Here is a 26,468-nt window from a genome sequence, read left to right as displayed (position 1 = left end):
GGAGGTTACGTTTGGTTTTATTAGATAGAAGAAGCACATTCTTTTTCTTAAAGGCAAGTGTGGGCATTAAAACAAACAGTGTAGAAATAAACCACAAGGATATTATCTGTGCGTATCGCGTACATTCACCGACGCCACTCTAACGAACCGGAATGGAGCCAACGCATTCTTCGGAGAAATAGAGCAGGTCGTCACAACACAGTAAGGCAGGTGAAATGGTTTGGTACAGAATTCTCTTAGCGCAGGCCAACGTCTTCCCAAACACGATGCCTGTGCAATCCCAATGGTCCCCTTAGAAGCCAGCATACCCTTCCCTTCTCTCGTGATGCCACCCTTGGCGGCTAACCAATGTGACTCTTTCTGCATGCTCAGCCATGGCGCAACATGCTCACTTCAAGGAGAAACTCTGGCCCCTCGCAGGGGGGCATCAAACAGGAGGCCCCCACCAAGGTCCCTTGAACGCAGTGTTTTCGCTGACCTGGGTACAGTCATACCTCATGTTACGGACGCTTCAGGTTACCGTATTTCTCGCTCTATAAGACGCACAAGACCATAAGACGCACCTAGTTTTTGGAGGAGGAAAACAAGAAAAAAAATATTCTGAATCTCTGAAGCCAGAACAACAAGAGGGATCGCTGCGCAGCGAAAGCAGTGATCCCTCTTGCTGTTCTGGCTTCTGGGATAGCTGCACAGCCTGCATTCACTCCATAAGACGCACACACATTTCCCCTTACTTTTTAGGAGGGAAAAAGTGAGTCTTATAGAGAAAAAAATAAGGTACGTCTTTTCAGGTTCTGTCCTGCGGCGACCCGGAAGTACCGGAAAGGGTTATTTCCGGGTTTCACCGCTCGCGCATGCGCAGAAGCGCTAAATCACGCTTTGCACATGTGAAGAAGTGCCAAATCGCACCACGCATCTGCGCAGATACAGCGCTTCAGTTTGCGGTCTTTTCAGGTTGCGAACGGGCCTCCGGAATGGATCCCGTTTGCAACCAGAGGTACCACTGTAGAAGAGAACAGCTGAGAAGGGTCAGAAGGACTTCCGGTTGAAGCGAGCATACTTGGGACATGGAGCATGCGCAGAGCACAGTGGCAGCATGTTGCTGGTGGTCTGCACTAGAATGTCTAACCGAGTTATTCCATGATCCGCTGTCAGCACCGGGTGGGTGAGTGGGGGGGGGTTAGCAGCATGTTCATCAGATACCATTCAAACGCTCCCGTCTAGAAGGCAACCACTTTTGTAAAAACGTAAATAAATTTATATTAAAAAAGTCTGAAAAGGTCTTAAAAAAATATAAAAAACACAAAAAACCACAGTTCAAAAAAACCGTTTCTTTGCATTTTAAAAAATGCCACTGAACAAAGACATATCAATTCAACTGATTTACAAGATTTTGGGTTTTGGTTTCTGGGTTGTTTTCCTCCCTATTTGGAGAAGTTAAGAGTATATGCCTTTGCCTTGACATCTTTGAGATGGGTGATGAGCCAACAACTTGTCAGAACTGCATACCATGACATCTTATTTTCTTGTTCCTTTTATGTAAACAAGATTATTAAATGTTTGCTAATAATTCCTATTGGGTGGTTGTCAGTTCCCGCAATTAATTAAATTCCTAGTCTGGTGGGCATGTTCCACTCCTTAACCTCTACACGTTTTGTGCCGAAACGAAAAGTATTAGCAGATAGAATGAAAATGTTGCATATTTTAACCATATAATTTTAGGGCGTTGTCATGTTCTCAAAAGATGCATCTTCTCAAACCAGCTTCAGAGCATCTTGCCATGCTTTTAATGTTTTGGTAGCATAACTGACAGCTGCAGAGTATTCTGAAACACAAAAATGAAAAAAACAGAAAATAGAGGGTTACTTCTCAATACAATTTAAAGCTTTTAATTGTTCAAAAGTATAAATGCTTTATACAAACTTGTTCTAAATTATGGACAGCTAACTTCCCCAAAAATTTTCTCCCAAGGCAAAATAAACGAGTTCCCTTGAATTATAAAGGAGCAAAATATTGGTTAAAAGGTAAGTAAAGTCATGGAAGTAATTTTAGGATTTAGAGCCACAATATTGAAGCTGGCATTTATTACCACTTTGAAAAGTTCAAGTCACCAGGGACCTTTCTGGACCTCAACCCACAGTCACACAGAAGATCCTCAGTCCCGAGGGATTTATTTGGGCTTTAGCTCTTAGTTTACTACATACTCAGTTTTTTGTTCTACATCTAGAATGCCATGACCTATAGTGAATACATGAAGCAAAGAAGGACAGGGATCCAAGGAAGGGGGGGACACATTTTCTCTGTATCAAATGCCATTTCTTGGGAGCTGCATAATTCCTTCCCACTGAAGGCAAAGGAAGTTCATAATGTATAAATTTGCCATGCTAATTGCATTTTCTAATTTCTTACAGTGAAAGGTGTGTCCTCCCAGGTCTCACCTGGGAGCACCCTCCTCTTCTCCCAGCAAAAATGAGCAATTCTAGATTTACCCAGAGTTAACCAACTCTACACACACACACACACACACACACACACACACTTCCAGTTTTCCTCTATCTTTGGATCCTTAATTTATATTATTCTATGTTGCCCATGGGACGCGGGTGGCGCTGTGGGTTAAACCACAGAGCCTAGGACTTGCCGATCAGAAGGTCGGTGGTTTGAATCCCCGCGACGGGGTGAGCTCCCATTATTCAGTCCCTGCCCCTGCCAACCTAGCAGTTCGAAAGCACGTCAAAGTGCAAGTAGATAAATAGGTACCTCTCTGGCGGGAAGGTAAACAGCATTTCTGTGCGCTGCTCTGGTTCGCCCGAAGCGGCTTAGTCATGCTGGCCACATGACCCAGAAGCTGTATGCCGGCTCCCTCGGTCAATAAAGCGAGATGAGCGTTGTAACCCCAGAGTCGGTCACGACTGGACCTAATGGTCAGGGGTCCCTTTACCTTTATGTTGCCCATACAAAGATATCATGTATAAAGCAATCTAGAAAGGACACATTTATGTGGAACAAAGGTAACGTGTTTTAATATAGTTTTGCCTGTTTCCCATGTATATGCCCTGGTTACCTCGGCTTGAACTACTGCAATGCACTCTATGTGGGGCTACCTTTGAAGGTGACCCGGAAACTAGAACTAATCCAGAATGCGGCAGCCAGACTAGGGACTGGGACCGGCTGCCAAGACCACATAACACTGGTCTTGAAAGACCAACATTGGCTCCCAGTACGTTTCCGAGGACAATTCAAAGTGTTGGTGCTGACCTTTAAAGCCCTAAACGGCCTCATCCCAGTATACCTGAAGGAGTGTCTCCACCCCCATCATCCAGCCTGGACACGGAGGTTCAGCTCCGAGGGCCTTCTCGCTGCGAGAAGCAAAGCTACAGGGAACCAGGCAGAGGGCCTTCTCGGTGGTGGCACCCGCCCTGTGGAACGCCCTCCCACCAGATGTCAAAGAGAAAAACAACTACCTGTCATTTAGAAGACATCTAAAGGCAGCCCTGGTCAGGGAAGTTTTTAATGTGTGACATTCTAATATATTCTTAATCTTTGTTGGAAGTAGCCCAGAGTGGCTGGGGAAACCCAGCCAGATGGGCGGGGTACAAATAATAAATTATTATTAATTATTATTAATTATTAATTATTATTATTATTACAGTGGTACCCCGCAAGACGAATGCCTCGGAAGACGAAAAACTCGCTAAACGAAAGGGTTTTTCGTTTTCTGAGGTGATTCGCAAGACGGATTTTTCTAAGGGCTTGCTTCGCTAGACGAAACAGCCCTGCCTCTCCTGTCATGGTGACGGTCGCACGCTCGCTTCCCTGCTCCTCCGGCTCCCTCCCACCTTACGGCTGACGACTCCTCTGGCTCCCTCCGACCTTCCGGCTGCCTCGCGCCACTGCCCACCGCCCTCGCGCGCTCCCCTCAGAAGCCGTTGCCGCCAGCAGCCAGCGTAGCAGCCGGAGTCGCGCTCCTGAGCCCCGCCGCCCTCCAGCAGCCGCGTCGCGTGGTGGCCACAAGGCATGGGTGAGTCCGAGCTACCGGCTGCGGCAGCTGCCCTGCTTCTCCCCGCCCCTCCCCGCCGTTGTTAGTGTTTAACTGCAGTGGTGCTTCGCAAGACGAAAAAACTCGCTCAACGAAAGAACTCGCGGAACGAATTTATTTCGTCTTGCGAGGCACCACTGTATTTTTATTATTATTATTATTATTATTATTATTTCTGCAGAGGCACCCACAGCAATAGGTAAGAGGAGAATAACTTCTCTGGATCAGCGTCTCTTCTGCCAAATGGAAGCTCTTGGTCTATCTATCACGAGCTTCCCGTGCCAGTAAAAATGTCAGGCAATGAAAAACGGACTTCAACTCAGCATTCTGTTTTCCCTTTCCTGCTTTGAAATTCTGCAGCTTTCTTTTGGGCCTTTTTGTCCAGATAGACTTTTTTAAAATTTGCTGGTTTTTAGTTTTCAAACACACATTAAGCATACCCATATATCTGTTGCTCTCCTTTCGCTACGCACTAACTTTTGAAACACGTTTAAAGAGTTCAGACACATAGAATCATAGAGTTGGAAGAGACCACAAGGGCCATCGAGTCCAACCCCCTGCCAAGCAGGAAACACCATCAGACCACTCCTGACATATGGTTGTCAAGCCTCTGCTTAAAGACCTCCAAAGAAGGAGACTCCACCACACTCCTTGGCAGCAAATTCCAGTGTCAAACAGCTCTTACTGTCAGGAAGTTCTTCCTAATGTTTAGGTGGAATCTTCTTTCTTGTAGTTTGGATCCTTTGCTCCGTGTCCGCTTCTCTGGAGCAGCAGAAAACAACCTTTCTCCCTCCTCTATGTGACATCCTTTTATATATTTGAACATGGCTATCATATCACTCCCTAACCTCCTCTTCTCCAGCCTAAACATGCCCAGCTCCCTTAGCCGTTCCTCATAAGGCATTGTTTCCAGGCCTTTGACCATTTTGGTTGCCCTCCTCTGGACACGTTCCAGTTTGTCAGTGTCCTTCTTGAACTGTGGTGTCCAGAACTGGACACAGTACTCCAGGTGAGGTCTGGCCAGAGCAGAATACAGTGGCACTATTACTTCCCTTGATCTAGATGCTATACTCCTATTGATGCAACAAAGATATTGGGAGGAATTAAAAATATATTACTTTCAAGTTCTGCTGGGTTTCTGCCCAGTCCATGGAACCGATCAGGGGTATAGTAGTCAGCAGCAAGCTCGTTGCTTTATTGGCGTTTTCCTTCAATGTCTTCAACACTTTATCCACCGAAACCTGGAAGTACAACAACAATGAAAGCAAATTCCACTGAATTAAAAAAACACACCCACCCCACCCATATACCTATGAGTTGATATGTATAGGATTGCATACTGGAGAAGTTTAAAACAATATTTAAATGTCTCAGACATGTGTAGGCAAACTAAGAACCAGCCCAATCGCCTTCTCAATCTGGCCTGCGGACGGTCTGAGAATCAGTGTGTTTTTACATGAGTAGAATGTGTGCTTTTATTTAAAATGCATCTCTGGGTTATTTGTGGGGCATAGGAATTTATCCATTCCCCCCCCCAAAAAAAATATAGTCCGGCCCCCCATAAGGTCTGAGGGACAGGGGACCGGGCCCCTGCTGAAAAAGTTTGCTGACCCCTGGTCTCAGGTAAACTTTGTGATGCATTGAATTCAATAATTTGAGTTTGCAGCTGACTGTTCAGAGAAAGGGGAAAGGAAGAGAGAAAACGTGATGCTTGAAAATTTCATGGTATATCAAATGCATTACATTGGAACCTGGGAAGCCAAACGCCTTTGAACTCGAATGTTTTGGCTCCCGAATGATCAAAAACTGGAAGTGATTGTTCTGGTTTTTGAACGTTCTTTGGAACCCAAACGTCTGACGTGACTTCCGCGGCTTCCGATTGGCTGCAGGGGCCTTCTGGAATTCCAGAACAGATTCCGCTCGACTTCCAAGGTACCACTGTACTGCTAAAAGATACACAGGGGGAAATGAGAAATCTTCCTCCATGTTTCCCCAAAATACTCCTCCCCATGAAAACAGAAGAGAGTTTGGATTTGATATCCCACTTTATCACTACCCTAAGGAGTCTCAAAGCGGCTAACAATCTCCTTTCCCTGCCTCCCCCACAACAAACACTCTGTGAGGTGAGTGGGGCTGAGAGACTTCAGAGAAGTGTGACTGGCCCAAGGTCACCCAGCAACTACATGTGGAGGAGCGGGGAAGTGAACCCGGTTCCCCAGATTACGAGACTACCGCTCTTAACCACTACACCACACCGGCTCCAGTGGGCAACTATGTTGATTTTTAGTGGTGAAAGGAAAGAAAGAAAATAGGCAGAACTGGGAAGACGACGAAACACAAATGAAAGAAGAATGGATTTTAAAGCTAATGGGCTTTGCAAAACTGGTGAAACTAACAGCAAAAATATGAAACTGACATGAGGGACTATTCCTGGAAGAATGGAAGTCCTTTTGGGAATATCTGAAAAAATGCCATGATCAGATGAAATCGCAAGCAGGATTTGAAATATAAGCAGTGGAAGGGAAATGATAATTTAGTGGTACCTTGGTTGTCAAACGGCTTGGATCCTGAACAAATCAGCTCCTGAACACCGCAAACCCAGAAGTAAGCGTTCTGGTTTGCGAACTTTTTTGGAAGCCGAACAGACTCCTGGAACGGATTAAGTTCGACAACCAACGTACCACTGTATTTGAAATAGAAGAATATGCCAAAACTGTTTAAATACACATTCCCAAAGAAACCAGAGGCTTTCCTGCTAGGGATAATAGGAGATGAAGTAAAAAAAGAGGATTGTAAGTTACAGTGGTGCCTCGCAAGACGAAAAGAATCTGTTCCGTGAGTCTCTTCGTCTAGCGGTTTTTTCGTCTTGCGAAGCAAGCCCATTAGCGGATTAGCGCTATTAGCGGTTTAGCGGCTATTAAAGGCTTAAGGGATTAGCGGATTAGCTGCTAAAAGGCTATTAGCAGCTTAGCGCCTTAGAAAAAGGGGGTGGGGAGCGAAAACCCCCCCCCCAGGAATCGCAAGACATTTTCGTCTTGCGAAGCAAGCCCATAGAGAAATTCGTCCTGCAAAGCACCTCCAAAACGGAAAACCCTTTCGTCTAGCGGGTTTTCCGTCTTGCGAGGCATTCGTCTTGCGGGGCACCACTGCATTTATGTATGCTACGACTGCCGCTAGGATTTTCGTGGCCCAGAAATGGAAATCCCAGGAGATCCCAATGTTAGTGGAGTGGCTAGTGAAGATGTTTGAATATGCGGAGTTGGCGAAAATGACTAATAAGATTAAACATCAAAAAGTAACAAAGTTTGAAGAGGAGTGGAATAAATTTGTTGTATATATACGGAATAGTTGTAGAAGTTTAAAAACTGTAGCAGGATTAACTTAAATCTTGTGATGTGGGTGGAGGGTAAATAAGAATTTGTAGGAGTAGGTGTTAATTTGTGAAAGCCGAAGCAGGGAAGGAAGTCTGAGGGCGACAAAGTGCAGTGTAAATAAGAAAACACTAAGATGCTGGATGCAAGAGTTTACGTTTCATTGGACTTTGTTTTTGGAAATTTGACTTATGTTCTTATTTGGGTTTGCTTTTGAAAACTTAATAAAAATTACCGTATTTTTCGTTCTATAACACGCACCCGACCATAACACGCACGTAGTTTTTAGAGGAGGAAAATCTGTAGGCATGCCACCCGTTGGCATTTCCTCCATAACACGCACAGACATTTCCCCTTACTTTCTAGGAGAAAAAAAGTGAGTGTTATGGTGCAAAAAATACGGTATTTTAAAAAAATGAAATAGAAGAATATGTCGTAGGTGAAATTTTCTCAGAATGCAGTATGTAAATAGGATGGGATTAAGAACAACGTGGAAGGAAAGGCGGGAAGTCAAAGTTTAAAGAGAAATGTATAACAAATTTGAATTTATATGTAAAGATTTAAAAGTGTCGTAAAAATTTCATCTCTGCCAAAAAGGGAGGGGGGTCCCCTTCTGAATATTTTTGGTACCTCCATAATACTGGGGTGTCCCCACAAACCTGCCAGCGCCTCCCCCCTTCTGTATGTATGGCGCCATTTTAGCTACCTAAGGAACCCCGCTTGGCAACCAAACCTAAAAGCGAGAAGCAGCTGTCACTCACGGTTTCTTCATGTTCCTTCCAGCAGTCGTAGTCTGTGGCCATGGCAATGCTTGCATAGCAGAGACCAGCTTCCCTAGCAAGAACCACTTCGGGGACCGTAGTCATGTTGATGACGTCGCCTCCCCAGCTGCGAAACATGAGGCTCTCGGCTCGGGAACTGAAACGCGGTCCTTCGATGGTGATCATGGTCCCTTTGGAGTGGGACTTGATGCCAAGCTTCTTGGCCACATCCATAAGGACCTGGACACACAGAGACAGGGCCGTCTTTAGCATATGTGCCGCTGGGGTGCAAAGATCCGCCGAGCGCCCCCAAATTTAGTTTAGCAGTCTTGTTAATATCTATTTTGGTAAAAGGTAAAGGGAGGGATGCGGGTGGCGCTGTGGGTTAAACCACAAAGCCTAGGACTTGCTGATCAGAAGGTCGGTGGTTCGAATCCCCGCAACGGCGTGAGCTCCTGTTGCTCAGTCCCTGCTCCTGCCAACCTAGCCGTTCGAACGCACATCAAAGTGGAAGAATTTAAATAGGTACCACTCTGGCGGGAAGGTAAACGGCATTTCCATGCATGGCTCTGGTTCGCCAGAAGTCATGGTTCGCTTAGTCATGCTGGCCACATGACCCGGAAGCTGTATGCCGGCTCCCTCGGCCAATAAAGCGAGATGAGCGATCATGGTCCCTTTGGAGTGGGATTTGATGCCAAGCTTCTTGGCCACATCCATAAGGACCTGGACACACAGAGACAGGACCGTCTTTAGCATATGTGCAGCTGGGGCGGATTCTTCCACTTTGACGTGCTTTCGAACGGCTAGGTTGGCGGGAGCAGGGACTGAGCAACGGGAGCTCACCCCGTCGCGGGGATTCGCACCACCGACCTTCTGATCAGCAAGTCCTAGGCTCTGTCTGCAACTGGACCTAATGGTCAGGGGTCCCATTACCTTTACCTAAAAGGTAAAGGACCCCTAACAGTTAAGTAACAGACGACTCTGGGGTTGCGGCGCTCAACTCACTTTCAGGCCAAGGGAGCCAGCGTTTGTCCGCAGTTTTTCCAGGTCATGTGGCCAGCAGGACTAAACCACTTATGGCACAACGGGACACAGAAACCAGAGCAGCGCACGGAAACGCTGTTTACATACCTTCCCACCAGAGCAGTACCTATTTATCTACTTGCACTTAGGCATGCTTTTGAATGGATGTTTGGATGTGATGCCAATAAATGGTTTGATGATGATGATATGGGTACTATTTCTTGTTTCCCTCTCTTTGCATCTTATATTACTCTGTGTACTTTTGTAATTTTTAAATTATTTTTCTAATAATAATAATAATAATAATAATAATGTAATCTGCAGGAAGGACAGGGAAGTGGCTCAGCATTTATCAAGTGGCAACCCCCCCCCCATAACAACATTAAATGAAACAGGAGGGGATAAAGCCAGAAAGGAAAACCAGCAATGTGTTTCTTTTTCACCCCTTCCTATGCATTCATAAGCACTTTCTGCTGATGTACAGGCTGTTGAGATTCTGGCCACAGAGGACAGACTCAATAAGTGAAGATCCACAAACCTCTCTAGTTTTGGCGCAGAAAGGTTCTGCCATAGGGATGTGGCAGACGCCCGGGAGGCCGGGACAGCTCCCATCATAAAAGGTGAGATGCCTTTTGGTGGTCCTGTGGGTGGGGAAAAACATTGATTAGAAATTTTAAAAAACACCTGATTGGCAAGGAAAGGTCAGCAGGTTCAGTCACCGTAGTATCAATGCCACCCACTCGGCTCTTTTTTCCATCTTGTGAGCAGACAGAAGATCAGTAGAGCAGAGGCCAGGGAGGAGGGAGGCTCCAACTCCAATAAGAAGTCTAAGAATGACTGGGGGGTGGAACTTGCATGCCTTGTGCTGATCAAATCAGCTGTGTTGCCTGGGGACTTGTCTTTGCTCAGCGCTTCCCAGCGGAGAGGTGACGGTGGTTTTCCTTGAGGCTTTGTTTGGCTGCTGGCTGGGCTTTCTGCCTTTGGCTCGGAGGGGCTCAGAAGTCGAATATACCTGTGCCCGGATAATCCCTTATTTTGGCTGCTGATCCCTTAATTTTTGAGGCTGCTGGTCCCTTATTTTCAAATCTGTAAGTTGACAGCTATGCACTTAGGTTTCCCCTGAATCAAGTATGTGTAGTGTGGTCTTTGGTTCCAGATTCACAAATCGGTATTTTCATTACAACCCCTCACCACCCCATTAATATCATCCATATATGAAAAGCAGGGATGCTTTGGGAATAAAGTTTCTGCTCCAGCCCAGGATCTAATTCAATGATTGCCCAGCCCAGCTCCTCATATAAGATCTCCATCTTTTTTACCTGTCTATGAACTGATCTATTATGACAACGTCTCCGGGCTGAATCTCTTCTCTCAAAGAACCACAGGCTGTGGTCACCAGCAGATGAGTGCAGCCCTCTTCCTTCAGAGCCCACAGATTGGCACGGTAATTGACATGTGTCGGAATGATGGTGTGATGCCTTCCATGCCTACGTAGAGAAAGAGGGGAGGGGAAAAACAGCAAAGCTAAAATTTGAGACGGGTTTGGGGGAAGCAAACAACTCAGGGAAAAATGTTTTTCATGTTGTGGTTAGGAGTGAATTCACCAAACCGTGGTTCTATTCTGTTCCACCACCTCTTTAAAAGCAATTTACTTATGTAAGAATGGTGTGAGGAGAGTAGCTGGGGATCAGGACCAATAGATCTGGCCAATCCAGAGGCTTCAATTTGCTTTCCAATCTCAGGGACAAATGTCGTACACCTTGTGTGCCAGAAGCTTATGAGGGTTTAGTACATATAGTTTCTAAGGGAGCAGGTGGCGCCGTGGTCTAAACCACTGAGCCTCTTGGGCTTGCTGATCGGAAGGTCGGCGGTTCAAATCCCCACGACAGGGTGAGCTCCCGTTGCTCTGTCCCTGCTCCTGCCAACTTAGCAGTTGGAAAGCATGCCAGTGTAAGTAGATAGATAGGTACTGCTGCGTTGGGAAGGTAAACGGCGTTTCCGTGCGCTCTGGTTTCCATCGTGGTGTCCCATTGCGCCAGAAGCGGTTTAGTTCTGCTGGCCACATGACCCGGAAAGCTGTTTGTGGACAAACGCCAGCTCCCTTGGCCTGAAAAGCGAGATGAGCACCACAACCCCATAGTCACCTTTTACTGATCTTAACCATCCAGGGGCCCTTTACCTTTTTTACCTATCCATTAGTCCTTCCATGTAGAATAGTTCTAGATCTCATTCATTGATTTTCTTTTGTTTTATAAGTGTTTTATCTTTTTGTCTGTTTCAGGTGATTTTTTATAAGCTGCTTATATTATATAGGCTGCTTATATTAAATCAAGGGAGCGGGTGGCGCTGTGGTCTAAATCACTGAGCCTCTTGGGCTTGCCAATCGGAAGGTTGGCGGTTCGAATTCCCACAACGGAGTGAGCTCCCATCGCTCTGTCTCAGCTTCTGCCAACCTAGTAGGTCAAAAGCACACCAGTGCAGGTAGATAAATAGGTACCGCTGCGGCAAGAAGGTAAACAGCATTTCCGTGCGCTCTGGTTTCTGTCATGGTCCTCCATGCGCCAGAAGTGGATTAGTCTTGCTGGCCACTTGACCTGGAAAGCTGTCTGTGGACAAACTCTGGCTCCCTCGGCCTGAAATGAGCGCCACAACCCCATAGTCACCTTTGACTGGACTTAAGCTTCCGGGAGTCCTTTCCCTTTCCCTTTTTACATATAGTTTCTGGTTCAAATCCTCAGCCCTGGGATTCAAGGCCTGGGATTTTAAGGTTTTTAGGATTGGGAGATTTTATCATTTTTTATGTCTCTGTATTCCTCTGTCCCAAACTCTCAAGAAAGTTTACATTTCATTTGCACCTATCTTTTAAATTTATATCCCAACCTTCCTTACAGTGCAGCAAAAACTTCTGTGATTAAAAACAAAACAAAACTCCACAATTTAAAATAGAATAAAAACATATTCAAAACATTTAAAAATCCGTTAAAAACAATAAAACAAACTGAAGAACAGATGAAACAAAATAACGTGTTTGTGCAGTCTAGCTGAAACTAAGTTTTCAGCAAGCATATGTATTGTCCAACACAATTAACTGGGAAGTTCTAAAGAAAGAGGAACAATTTTTAAGGTAGAGAAATCAATCAAGCAAATCAAGAACTATAAACCAATTATAATTTCCTGAAATGCTGGAGATAATTATCGGCATATAGCGTGCATGTTTAGCAGGTTAGATGCCTTGATTTAATACATTTACGGCAAACCTTAATTTTTCAGCAGAAGAGAAATACAAGCGATGCTTAAGGAATTCTTACCTGGCCAGAAGCACACAGTCCACGTTTTTTATCTTCCCCAAAATCAGAGCATCTGATGGCTAGAGTAAAAAACAGAAATAACGCAAGACAGGGATGGAAGACAACACATTACAAAATGCTAACAGTGAATTTTAAACAATCTTAACTGCTATTTAGGCATGATTAAGGGGGGGGGGATTCTCATTTATTTATTTTCATTTATATCAACCCAATAAAAGCCACATTAATACAATACCAAATTAAAATTCAATTTAAAAAGCCAATTATCCAAAAAGTTATTGGTACCTACCTTTCCATAAGGCGTATCGACATATTTTTCTGTTCGTCCTTCTAATATGTCCGGGTCGTCCAGACCAGTCCCTCCAATAATTCCAATCTTCAGCACAAGAAACACGCATTAGTTTGGAAAACAATTGAAACTATTACTAAATGCTACACCACATTAGTGTTTGGTTGTCACCTGCCCCAACCCCACTCGCCATTCCCCCCTCCCCTCTCCCCCTTTCTTCTTCTTCTTCTTCCTCCTCCTAATTGTTTAAACCAATTCATGAACCAAGAACTTATACACTGACCACTAATAATGAAACATACGTTGTAGATATTTTTCCACATTTATTATGCTATTTTTGTGATATACAAATGACATGAGAAAACGTTATTGGAAGGAGAAAAACAACCATTTCCTTAATAACAATTTAAATAATTTATTTAACTGAAACAATAACTCCATAGCATCTGTATCCATGTTTGTTAACTGATGTGGTTAAACAATTTAAAAACAAACAAACAAACTTAGATTGAGTTTTAGCACACATGAAAAACAAAAAACAAATCCTTATTCCTAATGAATAAGTCTTTGGACTACAGTGGTACCTCGGGTTAAGTACTTAATTCGTTCCGGAGGTCCGTAGTTAACCTGAAACTGTTCTTAACCTGAAGCACCACTTTAGCTAATGGGGCCTCCTGCTGCTGCCGCGCCGCTGGAGCGCAATTTCTGTTCTCATCCTGAAGCAAAGTTCTTAACCTGAAGCACTATTTCTGGGTTAGCGGAGTCTGTAACCTGAAGCGCATGTAACCCGAGGTAAAAAGGTAAAGGTACCCCTGCCCGTACGGGCCAGTCTTGCCAGACTCTAGGGTTGTGCGCCCATCTCACTCAAAGAGGCCGGGGGCCAGCGCTGTCCGAAGACACTGCCGGGTCACGTGGCCAGCGTGACATCGCTGCTCTGGCGAGCCAGAGCCGCACACGGAAACGCCGTTTACCTTCCCGCTAGTAAGCGGTCCCTATTTATCTACTTGTCCCTATTTATCTACTCGAACTGCTAGGTTGGGAGGCGCTGGGACCGAGCAACGGGAGCGCACCCCGCCGCGGGGATTCGAACCGCTGACCTTTCGATCGGCAAGCCCTAGGCACTGAGGCTTTAACCCACAGCGCCACCCGAGGTACCACTGTATAATTTAACTTAAATAGGAAACTATCATTAGAAAGATTTTCCCTCCAAAAGCATTTTATTTTAAAAATCCGACGTAAATAAAAAAAATATCCAATTTTTAAAATTATTTTTTTAAAAAATCACTGATTTTTATCCACCCTGATTCCTGCAGAAATCCCCGTGCCAGACGGGAAACTTGTGGGACTTCCACCATCCTTGACCACTGGGCACCCTGTCTGGGACAGAGATGAGCGAAGGCTGCAAAACCATCTGGAGGGCTTTGTGCAGAGATGACCTTGGAGAAGTCCAACGTGGTTCAAGTTTTAGTAGGATACTGGTGGCCAAGTGAAGATGTTTCCTCGGGTGCAGCAAGAGCGGGTGATGATTTTATTATTTTTTCCCCAAAAAATTATTGGTTTTCACAATACAGTGGTGCCTCGCAAGACGAAATTAATTCGTTCTGCGAGTTTTTTCGTCTTGTGAATTTTTCGTCTTGCGAAGCACGGATATGCATTGACGGTTTCCCATAGGAATGCATTGACGGTTTTAAGAAAAAGGCGCAAGACGTTCTCGTCTTGCGAAGCAAGCCCATAGGGAAATTCGTCTTGCGAAGCAACTCAAAAAACAAAAAACTCTTTCGTCTTGCGAGGCATTCATCTTGCAAGGTACCACTGTATTATAAACAGACAAACAAACATAAATCAATCAATCAAACAAACAAAAATCATAGCCTTATTGAAAATTACACTTACTAACTTTGTTAAGTGACTTCCTCGTTTCCCCTTGGTTAAATTTCATTGCATGTCCTTTTAACGGTTTTCCAAATCCCAATTCTTATGAAATTTAACTTAAACATTAACATCCTTAAATCTTCACCTTATGGAATTAAACATATTAATTCATCACATAACATAAATAAAATCCTAAGCCAATTAAGTATCTGCAAGGTATTTTCAGTTAATTTAACTTAATAAATTTAACTAGATAATCATTAAATTTAATCCATTCTTCCTGATACTCCTCCTCCTTCTGGTCGCAGACTCTTCCGGTTAGGTCGGCTAGCTCTGAAAAATCCATCATCTTCATCTGCCATTCTTCTATCGTTGGTAATTCTTGGGTTTTCCACTTTTTAGCTAACAAAATACGAGCAGCAGTTGTGGCATACAAAAATAATTTCACATCTTTCTTGGGCAATTCCAAACCTGTTATTCCAAGAGCAGGTGATGATTTTAAGGTGTCCAGTGAGAGCATGGTTAGGACACAGCTTGCAGGCAGATAGCGTCACTTTTAGGATGGAGCCTGAGAACTTGTGACCGAGCCAGTCTAGGTCATTCAAATGAACTGACCCAGGGAGGATGATTCCTCAAGAAGGCAGATTTTGGGCATTCCTGCTACAACAATGAAACCATTCTTGTGCTGGGTTGTTTTTTTTTTAAGGTCAGAAATGGAAAAAACCAATCACCCTATTTTTAGTCCTAGGCAGCTTCCTTACAGCTGGCTGGGATAGGGAAGGGAAAACTCTGCCACCCACACACATTTCCTCCTTCCGCAGAGGGCAGCCAGTGTGCCAGTCCGGGGCTTTCCGCCTCAACCAGATGAGAACAGCAAATAGGTATGAATGGGACCGATGGAAAACCAACCAACCCCCCCATTCCCTGCCCCCAGCCTCAGTAATTGGCTCTAGGTCAGGAGTCAGCAAACTTTTTCAGCAGGGGGCCGGTCCCCTGTCCCTCAGACCTTGTGGGGGGCCGGACTATATTTTTTGGGGGGGAAAGAACAAATTCCTATGCCCCACAAATAACCCAGAGATGCATTTTAGATAAAAGCACACATTCTACTCATGTCAAAACACCAGGGAGGCCCCACAAATAACCCAGAGGTGCATTTTAAATAAAAGGACACATTCTACTCATGTCAAAACGTGCTGATTCCTGGACCGACTGTGGGACGGATTTAGAAGGCGATTGGGCCAGATCCAGCCCCCGGGCCTTAGTTTGCCCAGCCATGTCCTAGAACTCTTGCTACTGTAGAGGATTCTTAAAAAAAAAATTATTCATTTTTCATTTTGATTCATTACATACCTACATCTCAAATTCTTAACGTTTACTATATATTCCTCCCTCCCTCCCCTCCAAGACTTTCCCCAGCTTGTGTTTCTGGTTTGTTTCTATTTTCACCCGCTTTGCTATCTCTCAACAGAAAAAGTTATTAATAACATAGCATCAAACCTTAAAAACATAAAAATAAAATTAAATACATCGTCTTATTTCACTATCTTCCAAACATTTTCTGATGCTAATAATGTGGATGTTTATTTCAATCCTGCCATCAAGTCTATTGGCTTTCTTTGTTTCTGCAAATATAATATGAACGGTTCCCAATCTTTTTCAAAGTCTCTGTTGTCTTTTTCTCTTAGTCTTTCTGTCATTTTTTGCCACTGTAGAGGATTCTGGGGCATGAAATAGGCACTCAGTTTGTGCCGGGCACTGGTGAAGCCAGACAGGTCTCACTTTTGCCCTAGATGAGCAGATCAGTTCCAAAAGCACAGCTGATGTTTGTTTCGCAGCTGCTGCTGTTTTTTCTTTGGCGATCCCTCGTAGCCGAGTAAGATTGTCTTCCATGAATGTGATCTTCACAATGTGTCCGTAAGTGACTGTGGAGGCCAATTTTGGATCCTCACATCCTTCCACAGTGCGGACATAGGTTTCCAGAGGGGAGTTGATCCCGGTGAGCGTTTGCCAAATGTGCCTTCCTCTTAGCACGTTTCTCCCTTGCGTCCTGAGTCCGAGTGTCTTCAAAGCCCATGACACCTTTGGTGAAGGTGGTTCTCCAACTGGAGCGCTTGCAGACCAGTGTTTCTCAGGTGTCGGCGGGCCGGATTTAGAAGGTGATTGGGGCGCATCCGACCCTTGGGCCTTAGGTTGCCTATTCATGCTCTAGGTAATAAGGCTTAAGTCTTCCGTTAGCAAGTGGAACATCTCCAGTACAGTGGTACCTTGGTTCTCAAACTTAATCCGTTCCGGAAGTCCGTTCCAAAACCAAGACGCGCTTTCCCATAGGAAGTCATGCAAAATGGATTAACCCGTTCTAGACTTTTAAAAACAACCCCTAAAGCAGCAATGTAACATGGAATTTACTATCTAACAAAATGAAAGCAACAAACAATGTACTGCAGTCACACAATCAATCAATCAGTAGCTGAACTGAAAGAAATTCACGATATATCTGAAAGACAACTGTAATCAATTGACATCACTTGTAGGGTTACAATAAGTTTTGTAAGGAGAACTATGTGAATTATTGCGAAAGAGGAGTAAGAATTTTTTAAGGATTTGGATTTCATAGCAATAACTATTAAAATAAATGCAAAATTAGAAAGGAAGTTAGAAAATCACCAGTCAAGGTTGATGGAAGTCCTAGGCGGTGATAGCCAAAGGTCTGTTATGTTTTCTAAGATGGGATGTAATGTTTGGAAGACATGTGTAAAAACTATTAAAAATTATATTAAAAAAAAAAAATCAGTAGCTGAACTGGGTCCTACAGTCACAAAAACAAAAAAAAGCCACAAAACCCAAAATAAATAGCAAAAACAGACAGACCTCATCATAACACTCAAAACGGAAGCGTGTCACTCAAAAGGGAGCACGTTTGACTTCCGAAAAAAGTTTGCAAACCAGTACAGTTACTTCCAGGTTTGCAGTGTTTTGGTTACAAGTTGTTTGAGTACCAAGGCGTTTGAGAACCAAGGTACCACTGTAAAGTCAAAAAATGAAGTTCCCCTGTAAGTATCAAAAATTAAAGAACTGTAGGGGTGGCTTTAAACATCTAATTGCTTTCTACTTGCAGAGAACTCTTTCCACATCAATTTGTCTACCATGGAATCCCCACGTTGCAGGAATTTCTGGGAGGAAATCCCCAGAATTTGCAAAAGGTACATGTCAGGCTTGTTGGACCTGCCTTAAAATAACCACCTCAGGTAAAGTTTAAGAGCATTGAGTGAGTTGTCTCTTAAGCAAGCTTGGCTGTTGTTGCTGGTTTCACTGAGGAACTTAAATAGAAAACTATCTTAAAAAGCAGAGACATCACCTTGCCGACAAAGGTCCTTATAGTTAAAGCTATGATTTTCCCAGTAGTGATGTATGGAAGTGAGAGCTGGACCATAAAGAAGGCTGATCGCCAAAGAATTGATGCTTTTGAATTCTGGTGCTGGAGGAGACTCTTGAGAGTCCCATGGACTGCAAGAAGATCAAACCTCTCCATTCTGAAGGAAATCAGCCCTGAGTGCTCACTGGAAGGACAGATCCTGAAGCTGAGGCTCCAATACTTTGGCCACCTCATGAAAAGAGAAGACCCTGATGTTGGGAAAGATGGAGGGCACAAGCAGAAGGGGATGGCAGAGGACGAGATGGTTGGACAGTGTTCTTGAAGCAACTAACATGAGTCTGAGCAAACTGCGGGAGGCAGTGGAAGACAGAAGTTCCTGGCGTGCTCTGGTCCATGGGGTCACGAAGAGTCGGACACGACTAAACGACTAAACAACAACAACAACAATCTTTAAAGAGTTTTTTTCCTCCAAAAGCATTTTATTTTAAAAATGAATAACTGGGAGATTTCGAGGAACCCCGAGATTTCCTGAGACGCAGCTCGAAAACCACTGGATTAAGTAAACCATTGTGGGGGATAAATATCTGTGTTGCCAGATACTTACAATAAATAAACAGCAACAGACATAAAATACTCCATCCCGTGTCCACTTCTTTAAGAGGGACCTCTTTTTTATTTAAAAAGATCATGCTTCACTATCAATTATAATAGGAACATTTAATTCATTAGGCTCAGGCTATGTGGTTCTTGTTATCAGTCCAAAGCTCTGGTTGAAGTTCATGCCATAACTTGGAAGAACCTGCCAAGGACCAGCAAACAGAAACAAATATTCTTTCTGATTTGCTGCCATCTTGTGGCATGGAAGTGGTAGTGCAGGAAAACTGGGTGCAGCATAAGTGAAGACAGATTTGCAATTTCCAGTGTGCTCCTAAAAGTAGGGTGGATAAAAATCAATGCTTTTTTAAAAGAAATAATCTAAAAAATTGGATATGTTTAAATTTAAATCAGATTTTTAAAATAAAATGCTTTTGGAGGGAAAATCTTTCTAAATATACTTTTCTATTTAAGTTACATTATAGTCCAAAGGCTACTCACCAGGAAATAAGGATTTGTTTTAAGTTTTTCATCAGACTAAGGTTGTTGTTTTTGTAATCATTTAACCACCTCAGTTAACAAACATAGATACATATGCTATAATGTTATTGTTTCAGTTAAGTAAATTGTTATTAAGGAAATGGTTATTTTTCTCCTTCCAATAAAGTACAGCAGAAAGGTTGTCCAGATACAAACAATAATTTCATAATTGCCTGTCTTTGTATTTCTAATAGAATAACCAAATCAGTAATTTTTGATATAACTGTAAAAACTACTCTGAAATTTGATTATTCCAAAAATGAAACCTTCATATGGTTGTAAATGTTAAGATTATACCAGCAAGAATGAGTCTTTCTGTAAAAAAAATGATTTAAATCAAGTCTTACTGAGTAGTGATTTAAATCGATTTGATTTAAATCAAATCCACCCTGCATAAAAGCATCAAAGAAGCCTGGAATAATATTGCCTGAATGTTACCATCAAAAGGCTCCCGTGTCATGTCACGCAACTGAAGCTACCATTCCACATTACAAATACAGTGGTACCTCGGGTTAAGTACTTAATTCATTCCAGAGGTCCGTTCTTAACCTGAAACTGTTCTTAACCTGAAACACCACTTTAGCTAATGGGGCCTCCTGCTGCCACCGCGCCGCCAGAACACGATTTCTGTTCTCATCCTGAAGCAAAGTTCTTAACCCGAGGTAATATTTCTGGGTTAGCGGAGTCTGTAACCTGAAGCGTATGTAACCTGAAGCGTATGTAACCTGAGGTACCACTGTACCCAGCTGTCAACCAAATCCCTTCCACATAGAATTATAGAGCTGGAACGGATCTTGAGGTTTATCTGGCAACCTTCGCTGTTATGCAAGAGCCAGAGCTACCAACTTGGGCTTCTGAGTTTGGCTGCTTTTGGGTTTCAATTACATTATGTTCTGCTCTGATCAGCTGGATCCCATTTTGCTGCAAAAGCAATCTATGCCCTCGCTCCAACTGCTTAGTAATGAATGTTACACCTATGCAAAACGGAGAGAGGCTTTCATCAGGCAAGAATAAAATGCACAGGCCTCAAGTTTTCTGAAACTGTAGGCAGCACCGAATTAGTACTGTTAAACCAGTTGAAGTCAACGGGATTCACAAACCTAGACAACATCTTAAAAAGTAGAGACATCACCTTGCCAACAAAGGTCCGTATAGTAAAAGCTATGGTTTTCCCAGTAGTGATGTATGGAAGTGAGAGCTGGACCATAAAGAAGGCTGGTCGCCGAAGAATTGATGCTTTTGAATTATGGTGCTGGAGGAGACTCTTGAGAGTCCCATGGACTGCAAGAAGATCCAACCTCTCCATTCTGAAGGAAATCAGCCCTGGGTGCTCACTGGAAGGACAGATCCTGAAGCTGAGGCTCCAGTACTTTGGCCACCTCATGAGAAGAGAAGACTCCCAGGAAAAGACCCTGATGTTGGGAAAGATGGAGGGCACAAGGAGAAGGGGATGACAGAGGACGAGATGGTTGGACAGTGTTCTCGAAGCTACCAGCATGAGTTTGACCAAACTGTGGGAGGCAGTGGAAGACAGGAGTGCCTGGCCTGATCTGGTCCATGGGGTCACGAAGAGTCGGACACGACTAAACAACAGCAACGTTGTGCTGAAGACTGGCCAAAGGGAAGATAAGTGCTTGAGATGAAGGAAGGGGAAAGAAGAGGAGCAACTTGACCACTGTAGCCTCCCGTCAGTGGGGGTCTTTGCCTCTTCTCAGAAGGGGAGGGATGATGCAGCAGAGAGGCCAGAGTTGTGTGGATGCCCTGCGCAGAAACACCGGATACGCTCTATCAAGGCACCTGCGCAGCCGTTATCTCACCACCACCTAGCTAGTACCGCCCCCCTACCAAAGTGGTAGCAACTCTATTGCAGGGAAGCTACAGCTGCAACTCTATCCCACTGGCCAGTGTTTGAAATTAGCCAGGAGCCAGGCACATTTTGCACCTGATTACTGGCCACTTGCGGTCACAAGTGAAGATATCTTCACTCAGTAGAATGTCTCCACCCCCATTGTTCTGCCCGGACACTGAGGTCCAGCACCGAGGGCCTTCTGGCAGTTCCCTCATTGCGAGAAGCGAAGTCACAGGCAACCAGGCAGAGGGCCTTCTTGGTGGTGGCACCCGCCTCCTGTCAGATGTCAAGGAGCTTCACAATATTCCAATATACCCGAAGGAGCGTCTACACCCCCATCGTTCAGCCCAGACACAGAGGTCCAGCGCCGTGGGCCTTCTGGCAGTTCCCTCATTGCAAGAAGCGAAGTTACAGGAAATCAGACAGAGGGCCTTCTTGGTGGTGGCACCTGCCCTGTGGAACGCCCTCCCATCAGATGTCAAGGAAATAAACAACTACCTGACTTTTAGAAGATGTCTGAAGGCAGCCCTGTTTAGGGAAGTTTTTAATGACTGATGTTTTAGTGTATTTTTAATCTTTTGTTGGAAGCCGCCCAGAGTGGCTGGGGAAACCCAGCCAGATGGGCGGGGTATAAATAATAAATTATTATTATTATTACCTGGCTACAGTGTTAGGAACTCATATACATAAGCTAGGTGCCAAATGGCTCCTTAAAACAAGGTTACAGTCACCTAAATGGAATGTCTAGTTGCCACTTTGGGGCTAGATGGCTCTAAAGTCTTATTTTTCAAAAGATGGACTCACTGTGGCTGATTCTCAGTTGAACATCTGGCTAGTTCAGATGACAACCTTGACCTGGGTTGAGAGATCTGAGAACTCAAAGAAGAAATGTCACCTGACCCAGGGACAGTCCACATATATACAGTGGTACCTCAGGTTAAGTACTTAATTCGTTCCGGGGGTCCTTCTTAACCTGAAACTGTTCTTAACCTGAAGCACCACTTTAGCTAATGGGGCCTCCTGCTGCCGCCACGCCGCTGGAGCATGATTTCTGTTCTCATCCTGAAGCAAAGTTCTTAACCCGAGGTAATATTTCTGGGTTAGCGGAGTCTGTAACCTGAAGCTTATGTAACCTGAGGTACCACTGTATTGGTCTACTATTCTGACCTCTTTTTCTTAATGGTGACACGGGCCATCCATAATGTAAGAATATTCTCCACAACTTTGAGCAGGGCATTGGGGTGAGAGAAGTGAAGACAAGCAACAAAAAATTCACTATAACTTTCTTCATTACTCCTGCTAAGGTTGCACCAAAAATGCATTTTGGTTCCAGAAATCCATTCTGATTGGGCAGATAAAATGCAACGGATAGAATTCTCAAGGATGTGTGTCCTTAGTGTGTGAAAACAGTCAAGCTCCAAGGATCCCCAGGCATGTACCTCCAGAAGGTAGATAACCATCCTGGCATTCCCTCTAGGCCACGAGTGGCCAATAGTCCGGTGAATTTCAAACACTGTTCATGAATGCCAGCCATTGTGACTTCAGGAATATCCCCCACCGCCACCAATTTTCTTCCTAATTTCACATTCAGAATGAAGACTAGGGAAAAGTCTTGGAAGCCCAGTGCAGTTCCAGGGGGGATCCCTCCCCCCAGCTTTTCAGAGAGAACTGGGATTCTCATGTGCAGCAGAACACTGACCAGCTCCAGCCCTTCTCTCTGAGCTTGGAGGACAGGAGGAAAGGCAAGCTTTCGCCCTGATCCCATCCACCCCCTGGCGGAATCACCTATCACAAGCCTGAATGACTTTAAAGGTTTTCCAATGAAGTCGGAAACGGTTTGTACTTATTGCTTCAACAAACCCCAACTCCTGTCGGCTACGTGTGACACATTCGAACTTTGTGGACACACAGCAGAATTTTTAAGGATAAAAAGGGACAACTCGAGACAGGTTAAAAATAATACATACAATGAAGGCATGAAAGAGACAAGATCAAATTCAGCAAGATCTCACTGTTTCCTCACTGTACAGTGGTATCTCGGGTTAAGTACTTAATTCATTCCGGAGGTCCGTTCTTAACCTGAAGCACCACTTTAGCTAATGGGGCTTCCTGCTGCTGCCGCGCCGCCGGAGCACGATTTCTGTTCTCATCCTGACACAAAGTTCTTAACCTGAAGCACTATTCTGGGTTAGCGGAGTCTGTAACCTGAAGCGTATGTAACCCGAGGTACCACTGTGATAGGAAGCATTCTACCTCTACAGCTCTTCTCAAGAGGAGCGGCTGCTGTGTGTGTATCTAAGTGCATTCATTCTGTCAAATCAACAGATACAATCACTTTCAGAAATGGCAAACTATCAATCACGTGGATTGGAACTATCCAAAGAATGCAAATAGGCCGTTCTTGGTATTTCAGCGTGCCCTAAAAATCAACGTGGTATCCTGTATAAGGAACAGGTTCTGTGACTCACAGCTCAGTTGGTTAGAACTTGCGGCTGATAACGCCGAGGTTGCAGGTTCGATCCCCTTATGGGACAGATGCATATTCCTGCATTGCAGGGGGTTGGACTAGATGATCCCCAGGGGTCCCTTTCAACTCTACAATTCTAGGATTGTATGATATAGAAACGCACTACAGTTCAGCAGATTTCTAAAAGCCGTTGATCAGCTATATTTGAGCGGCACATGGTGGAAAACCCCTCTGTGACTAATAGAGGAAACTCATCTGAATAATTAAGAAATAGAGGGTGAGAACTCAGCACATGTCTCAGACTCCAGATCACTTACAGCAGATCCATTACTCTGGATGGTCCTTTGGGGCAGCAAACAAGGGGAGTGGAGGCAGGGGTAAAAGCGCATTAATAGGGCAACTGTTTTCTTTGCCGCACAAATCTGGGGGGTATTCATTACGGGATTCTTAATACTGTAGTGTGCGGTGTTTCTAAACCACTGTGCTTTCCAAAAAGGAAGAAGAAGAAAACCCCGAAGGCAAAATCCTCGGTTTAACAAAAGCCAGGGACACTTGGCCAAGCGCCCCCGAGCATGTCTGCAGAAACCCACCGTCGCCTGTGCACAAAGCCCGGCGTGTCGCCAGGCACTCCTCGCGCTCAAGCGGGGTTTACTCTCGGGTAAGTGCACCCAGGGGACTCCGCGCGCGCGCGCACCCACCCACCCACCCTCCAGGCTCCAGCACTGCTGGAGAAGGCGCCTTTACGCGCGCCAAAGGCGCCTAGGCGCACGACTTGTGCAGGCCGACGGAGATCCCCAAGGACTCCCGGCCCACACCAACGCCGCCGCGCCCGCGCGCTCAGGCCCCGCGCACGCCCAGGCACCCTTCCCGTTCCCCGCGAGCCCAAAGGAGCCGCCCCTTCGTGGAAAGGGAGCCGCCGAGATGCGTCCCCAGCCGGGAGAGGCGGCAGCAGCAGCAGGGAGGCGCCTCGCTTACCTTCACGGGCGAGCAGGCAGCGGCGGCTGCAGCCATGTTGCTCGGGGAGGAGAAGCGGCGGAGAGGAGGGCGGTCCCTGGCCAGGCGCGCCCACCGGCTCTCCGCCCCCGGCAGGAGGCGAAGCGCAAAGCACGGGGATCCCGCCCAGCCAGCCTAGGGGTTCCCGTTTGTCGCTCCAGTTCCCTTCCCTTTTTTATTTCAATTAATGCATTTATTTAGTTAGTTCGTTTTTCAAAATTTTACAACCGCATAATCCAACATACAACTTAAAAACAAGATTCCAGAGAATCTCCTGGATTCCCCCCTCCCCTTTGTGGGTCCTATTATCAATTTCCAAAATTCGCCATTAAACTACAAGTGTCATTTGTCGCTGCAGTTTCCTAGGTAGTTCACGGAATCTAGGCGGAAACCTTGGGAAGAAGCCTGGTTTAAAAAAACACACCCGAGCAAGCCAACCGCAGCGATCATTGCTGGCCATGATCGTGATCCACACAATGGATCCGGCTGTGGCGCGTTAATTGCGCAAAGCGCGGCGGGGGCACCCCAGGGACTTCACAAAGTCAGCCATTTATTCTTTGATTCGTATGCTGCTTTCTCTCTCTGTCTCCTCCTCTCTCTCTCTCTCTCTCATACACAAACTGCATCATGCTGGAAGCAGCTTACAACTCAGATAAACGGGGGGGGGGGGGGCATTTCCAACAAACACCACAGAAGCAATTTCTTAATAAGTTAGCGAAACAAGAAAACAACAAGTTCATAAAAACATGGCAAAACTTTAGCAAGTATAAGAACAGGAGGAAACCCCCCCCCCAGCATATTCCAATGCTATACACATAGCAAGATTATACGCAGCATCAATAGCAAAAAATAACAAGGCAGCTGATAACCAGGTGCTGAGGACGCCAAGGATTGGGACCCCATAGGGGCCACCTGCATATTCCTGCTTTGCAAGGGGTTGAGCTACGTGACCCCAGAGGCAGGGCTGTCTTTAGCATATGTGTAGCCGGACTCCCTGGAAAAGACCCTGATGTTGGGAAAGATGGAAGGCACAAGGAGAAGGGGACGACAGAGGACGAGATGGCTGGACAGTGTTCTCAAAGCTACCAGCATGAGTTTGACCAAACTGCGGGAGGCAGGGGAAGACAGAAGTGCCTGGCGTGCTCTGGTCCCTGGGGTCACGAAGAGTCGGACACGACTAAACGACTAAACAACAACAACAACAACAAAAAGCCGGGGTGCAAAGATCTGCCCAGTGCCCCCAAATTTAGTTTAAAGGTAAAGGGACCCCTGACCGCTAGGTCCAGTCACGGACGACTCTGGGGTTGCGGCGCTCATCTCGCTTTATTGGCCAAGGGAGCCAGCTTCCAGCTTCCAGGTCATGTGGCCAGCCTGACTAAGCCACTTCTGGAGAAACCAGAGCAGCGCCTGAGGAATTTATCTATTTATCTACTTGCACTTTGACGTGCTTTCGAACTGCTAGGTTGGCAGGAGCTGGGACCGAGCAAGGGGAGCTCACCTTCTGATCGGCAAGTCCTAGTCTCAGTGGTTTAACCCACAGCGCCATCTGCGTCCCTTAAAAATTTAGTTTAACTGCCCCCAAATTAACTTTTTTGGAGCTTTTTTTTTGGGGGGGGGGAATCGCTCACATGTAACAATGACATAGCGGAAAAAACTGCTTTTGTTTCCTGACTCTTCGGGAATATTTGACGCTACGGAGTAAAAGAGCGACAGAGGAGGGGGGCAGGGACTTTTGCTCCATTGCTTTTCACAGCCACCGATCGAGAGGGACCGTTATACAGTAGGTATACATTTGGCGCCCCCCAGAATTCGGCGCCCAGGTGCCATGCACCCCTTGCACCCCCAGGTAAAGACAACCCTGCCCGAAGGTCCCTTCCAGTTCTAGGATTCCCAGTTTCATTTTAACCCTAGAAACATCCCCCCATGATGTTGCTCACAGTCTCCCTGGGGCAGTAGCTTCTTATAAGGCTTCCAAGGTCGGTGGCGGCA

General features: G+C 45.3%; 1 protein-coding gene and 1 long non-coding RNA gene across 2 annotated transcripts in view; both read right to left on the bottom strand.

The window, feature by feature from the left end:
• Window positions 1-24,577, bottom strand: MTAP (methylthioadenosine phosphorylase). The gene is made up of 8 exons (XM_083420639.1): window positions 24,462-24,577; window positions 12,792-12,878; window positions 12,503-12,561; window positions 10,514-10,681; window positions 9,733-9,835; window positions 8,172-8,411; window positions 5,158-5,280; window positions 1-1,825 (listed from the first exon to the last, which is right to left on the bottom strand). The coding sequence occupies exons 1-8, from the start codon at window positions 24,495-24,497 to the stop codon at window positions 1,787-1,789; spliced, it is 855 nt and encodes a 284-aa protein (XP_083276765.1). The 5' UTR covers window positions 24,498-24,577; the 3' UTR covers window positions 1-1,786.
• The window catches only part of LOC310668070, a 160,562-nt gene continuing 134,094 nt past the window's right edge, over window positions 1-26,468 (bottom strand). The window contains exon 2 of the long non-coding RNA XR_014506600.1: window positions 1-533. This is a non-coding gene — a long non-coding RNA (uncharacterized lncRNA). The remainder of the gene's footprint in view (window positions 534-26,468) is intronic.

The sequence above is a fragment of the Podarcis tiliguerta genome (assembly GCF_965153285.1).
Source record: "Podarcis tiliguerta genome assembly, chromosome: 17".
NCBI classification, from domain to species: domain Eukaryota; kingdom Metazoa; phylum Chordata; class Lepidosauria; order Squamata; family Lacertidae; genus Podarcis; species Podarcis tiliguerta.
Note: the sequence above shows the minus strand (reverse complement) of the source record. Positions and strands in the feature narration are given on the sequence as shown.

Excerpts from the sequence above, each read along its gene's own strand:
- MTAP (XM_083420639.1), bottom strand. The coding sequence starts at position 24,497 with ATGGCTGCAGCCGCCGCTGCCTGCTCGCCCGTGAAG. Across the intron at positions 12,562-12,791 it reads TCGATACGCCTTATGGAAAG|CCATCAGATGCTCTGATTTT; the intron begins GTAGGTACCAAT and ends TTTTTACTCTAG. Across the intron at positions 8,412-9,732 it reads TCTGCGCCAAAACTAGAGAG|GTCCTTATGGATGTGGCCAA; the intron begins GTTTGTGGATCT and ends CTGTGTGTCCAG.